The 4,709-nt window shown below is 43.8% G+C and overlaps 1 protein-coding gene across 3 annotated transcripts; it reads right to left on the bottom strand.

The window, feature by feature from the left end:
• Positions 1-227: 227 nt before the first annotated feature.
• On the bottom strand, positions 228-4,444 carry LOC110257051 (beta-defensin 109-like). Of its 3 annotated transcripts, none has more exons than XM_084999882.1 (2): positions 4,187-4,444; positions 228-725 (listed from the first exon to the last, which is right to left on the bottom strand). In XM_084999882.1, the coding sequence occupies exons 1-2, from the start codon at positions 4,383-4,385 to the stop codon at positions 520-522; spliced, it is 405 nt and encodes a 134-aa protein (XP_084856008.1). In that variant the 5' UTR covers positions 4,386-4,444; the 3' UTR covers positions 228-519. The 3 variants fall into 3 exon arrangements, 1 of the variants encoding a protein (XP_084856008.1); XR_014829775.1 differs by lacking the exon at positions 4,187-4,444 and adding an exon at positions 2,531-2,664 and having other exon boundaries at positions 540-725; XR_002339216.2 differs by lacking the exon at positions 228-725 and adding an exon at positions 2,595-2,728 and having other exon boundaries at positions 4,187-4,316.
• Between the last annotated feature and the right edge of the window lie 265 nt (positions 4,445-4,709).

Genomic DNA, 4,709 nt, shown 5'->3' with positions numbered 1-4,709 from the left:
ACAGTAAAGTGATTCAGTTGTGTGTGTGTGTGTGTGTGTGTGTGTAGCAGTAAAACATCAAAATCTGTTTTGTATTCATTAACAACTCTTCATCGTTGCAACTTGTTGGTAAATTTTTTTTATCTTTCTGTGATAAATGTTTACAAATTTGTTAAATAAATAGGCTCTCTTACTTTTAAAGCAATGGTTTGGATATGAAAGTGAGTCACAAAGAAGCAGCACCTGGGTAGATTTGAAATCACTATTTATTTTTACTAACAAGGGATAATAGAAGTTGATCATAAAGCTGGCAGTGTTTGGATTTTTTGTTTTTGTTTTTGTTTTTCCTTTTTAGCTGCATCCATGTCATGTGGAAGTTCTGGGCTAGGGCACAGGGCTCTAACCCTCACCACAGCAGCGACTTGAGCCACAGGAGGGACAGCGCGGAGGCACAAAGGAATTCCAAGCTGGCAGTGTTTAATATCTATATTCTAAAGATTTTAGATACAAAGAAATTTCCATTTGATGCTTTTCCTAGTTTCATTTCACTTTGTGCTTAATGGGTTCTTGATAATCCGAATAGATAATAGGTGTTGGGACAGGCAAAAGAATCCACCATGCCCGACAGCATTTCCACCTTCTTTTGCAGGCACCAAGTGTATCCTCTATCATTTTGCAGGTGTCTCTTCTGCAAATGCCATTCACATTTATACAGTGATTTTCAGCAGAAGCCAAACCACTTTTTACTGCAGAAAAAAGTCAGTAAGATCATTAGTCCATGAATGAAATGGCAAACTCAAGTATGAGGATAGAAGAATTCTAGGATGAGCATTTCCGCATGGAGAAAAGAACCTGGACAAAGGGCCTGTTCAACTGCTCCAAATTCCTGCAATTGCTTATTGAACACATATACATTTGGCCAGATGCTATGTCACTGGATCAGAGATGGAAGCCACTGCCTGCTAGCATGAAGCACATTTTCTTCCAAATAAAAATTCATTTTCTTGCCAATAAACTTAATGTTCAAAATATTGATTTGGCGTTACTCCAGCATATGGCCACACATAGGCAGTGAAAATGGCAAATGCACTAAAGTCTCCATAGAGATGCAAATGTATATCCATGGAAACATACAACCTTCCTGTTTCCTCCCCCTCCCCCACAGCTCTTGATCACCACCAGTCTACTCAATATTTTTATGAGTATAACTATTTCAGAGCCCACATATAAGTGAAATTGTGAACTATTTCTCTTTGACTTATTTCACTTAGCATAATGTCTCCACATTCATCCATGTTGTGGCCACATGCATGTACACCCTTCATATACACAAACTGTATTTGTCATCCACACCTCAGTAGAGCTGGGGAAAACTTGTGAAAAACACACAAAACCTTACAACTTTATCCTAGTTACAACATGATAGTGTTGAAAATGGACCTCATTTTGTTTGTGTCAGAAATTCAAAAACAAAGAAACATAAAGTGAAACATTCTCCTTCCTGTGCTTCCCTTCTTGGTAAAAGCTCTTTAACTGTATTCAGGAGCCCAGTGCATTCATTTATGCATTACATGGAGTCAGTTATAGCTCTTCCATATTCCTTTCCAGGGTCACCATCTCTTCACCCAGAATAGCGGTCCCTCCACCCAGTTGCACTATCACACAGGCGCATTCTGGTGATCCTTCCCTCCCAGGCTGCCCCTCCTGTCCATGTTCTTTGTTGCCTAGAGGGGTGTTTCTAAATTCAAATAAGAGTGTCCATTCCATTATGAGAATCTGCTGCTGCATATGACACCCCTACCTTAGCACCTTAGGACCTTCCACGGGCTGCCTGTGACTCTCATCACCAGGCCACAGGCATGATCACTTCACCTAAGAACACTGTGTGCTGAACTTGTAATTGACCACAATGCATAGACCACGATCGTCACACCTTCATCTTTACTCCCTTTGTTTCATTTGTCCGAAGTTCCCTCCACTGTCTTCTCTAGTCCTCAGATTCACTTGGCAAATCATTTGTCATTTATGGACGTATGTATTCATGATTCCTTTTGCCACATCTGTGTTATGGTGTTGGTTTTTGTTTATCCTTTGAGTAATCTCAAACGACGACAACAACAAATAGTTCTCTTTGTTCAAAACCTCATAGTTGTGCTTTCCAAATAGCTCTGCTTTAAATTTTCAGTTATTTTTAAATAATCATTTTCCTGTGTTTGTCTCTTCCCATAAAACTTTATGATTCTTGGGAGTCCTCATGTGGCTTACTTGTGTTTTAGACCTAAAGCTCAAAAAAGTACCGGGATGATAGCATATGTCGGATACAAGATGACTGAGCAATAACTGTATTGAAAACTGAATAAACAGAGATTTCCAAATGATCGTTTGGGGGTGAGAAGTTAGAGGCAAAACCGCAAACTGGCACCCTCTTCCACAGAAGGCTCAGGAGGATGGATCAAAGTGAAAGATGAAGCCATAGATGCAAAGAAAGGAGTCAGTGGGTCATGAGTGGGAGCACAGAGGAGAAGGAGGAAGAAGGTAGGGTCTGGACTACCTGAGTCTCAGAGCTGCTCTCTGGTCAGGGTGTGTGTAGATGGACATATGCCTGCATAGGTCTGACTTGTTAGTGACCACTTCCATCAAGAGGACATGAATCCAGGAAGCTCCCTTGTGGTGCAGTAGGATAAGGATCCAGCAGTGCCACAGCTGCATTAGGGGGTTCCATCCCTGGCCTCAGGAATGTCCACATGCCCTGGGTGCAACCAAAAAAAAAAAAAAAAAAGAGGGAGTAAATTGAGTATTCAGGATAAAAAATTAGCAAGATGTGAACACATAGAAGATTAAATTGGAAACACCACTAATGCAGGAAATTTTTTTCTATTTTAGTCATAGTCTTAGATAGTCAATGTTGACATCATCCCATATAATATGGAGGTTAGAACAGAGCCTGTCAGTATATTCTAAAGCAGTTCCTCTTTAATGAAAAAATGAAAGGCTTCCAAGTGCAAACATCAAGATTATTTTGTCTAATATGTGTCTTCTTAATAGATTAGATCCCACTGCTACCGGGGCTAGGCTTGCATGACCCACAGGCGGTTTAAGCTCTTTCTCCATAAGTGCCTGTCAGTCTCTGCACCCCTGACACCCGGTTTCCAGATGTAGGTAGGAAGCCTTAAATTAGAGAGTGTGAAGTTCTTCTGTGGACCTCATCATCTTATCTAAAAAAGATGAGTTTGAACCTGGTAACTTTTCTTTGGCAACCTTGGCACTAAGGATTTATGGTCACAGAGTATCACCGTTTGGGTTGCTGTCCCCATGTCCCTTAGCACTAAGGATTTATGGTCACAGAGTATCACCGTTTGGGTTGCTGTCCCCATGTCCCAGCCCAATCATTTTCTTCCTGCATAAGTCCTGTGTTAGTATTCCCAAATGTGTTTTCTTCCTAATCCCCCTCATTTTGCAGGACTAGGTTCCATGTCGGGGGATCTATTCTGTGTGACTGCTCCTGAAGCTGAGCTCCCCTTCCTAGAATGTGGACCAGCACTTGGTCTTCTCAGCAACCCCTCCTTGGGGACTGTAATGCTCTTTCTGAAACCCTCTTCTGGGTCTGCGCCATTTACATGGACTGACCCAGTGGCCAGTTTGGATGAGACAGTCCTGGTTTATGCCTTAGTTCTGATACAGTTGTAAGACTGCTTCCTTCACTTTCCACAGTGTCTAGTTTGGATTAAAAAATGCTCACCCAGCTTTTACTGTCAGGAACGTACCTCTCCCACAGTGAGAGTTGTGCCGATTTCCAGTCCCTTCGGGAGACAAACACCTGGATAACGGGGTCCTCAAGACACACCCTTCCCACTAACTCCTGTTGACAGGATTCTGTCCATCTCTTTTGCTGGGCTCCCGAACAGATATCATGACAGATGATGTTGTAACACAACCTTCTCGGTTCTGTCTCCCTGCTAATAAATTGCTGTGCCTTACCTGGGTGTCCCAAGATACAAAGGGAGGATAAAGCAGAGTGTGACCTCATCAGGCAGTCTGGCTGTTGGCAAAGGAATGGTCTCTTTCCTATTGCCCCCCCTCCCTTTATAATGCCCATGACGGGCTGTTGCTTTTAGGATTATGAATCTGTAAGGCTGATTCAGGGTCCTGTCTGCCCTGCTCAGTAGCCTTCTAAACTGCAGACCCATGTCGTCAGCCACCACCTTACCTGGGCTGAAGAGAGTCAGAAGGAGCAGAATGGAGAGAAGCCCATGCAGCGTCATGGGTGAAGGACAGATGAAGGGCAGAGGTGTCAACATGGTTGAAGCCTGGGGTCTCTGAGCATGGCAGGTCCGTGGCCTTTTATTCCACTCCCTCCCTGGGCCTGTGGTTTGTTCACGGTTAGTGGAGCCTGACAGAAAAAGCATAGCTCAGTCTTCCAGGGGAAGTCTCCAGAGGCGAAAGTACACGATGAGGGAGTAATTCAATGGATGAGAAAGCAGAAGTGAGTGCTCTGCATTTCCCATGGATTCAGGATATCCGCATTGTCGGCTGTGTTCCCTTCTGGAAAGCCCCAGGTGGCAGGGGGTCAGTGACTTTAGCAAGTAGCCAGTGAGGACCTGGAGCCTGACATCAACTGCACCAGTGAGTGGGTGATCTTGGAAGCAGGTCTCCTCCAACCCCCTCCCCTTCCCCACCCTCCACAGCCAGAAGCCCAGCCTTCAAGTGCACTTCTGGTCAGGCCAGAGGCT

Source organism: Sus scrofa, chromosome 15 (assembly GCF_054392235.1).
Source record: "Sus scrofa isolate SSC_HxYL_T2T_F1_AM1 chromosome 15, Sscrofa_HxYL_maternal_Yorkshire_Landrace_v2.0, whole genome shotgun sequence".
NCBI lineage: Eukaryota > Metazoa > Chordata > Mammalia > Artiodactyla > Suidae > Sus > Sus scrofa.
The sequence above is the reverse complement of the archived record's forward strand: the minus strand, read 5'-3'. Positions and strand labels throughout refer to the sequence as shown.

Excerpts from the sequence above, each read along its gene's own strand:
- LOC110257051 (XM_084999882.1), bottom strand. The coding sequence starts at position 4,385 with ATGCTTTTTCTGTCAGGCTCCACTAACCGTGAACAAACCACAGGCCCA. Across the intron at positions 726-4,186 it reads TCTGACTCTCTTCAGCCCAG|TAAAAAGTGGTTTGGCTTCT; the intron begins GTAAGGTGGTGG and ends TTTTTTCTGCAG.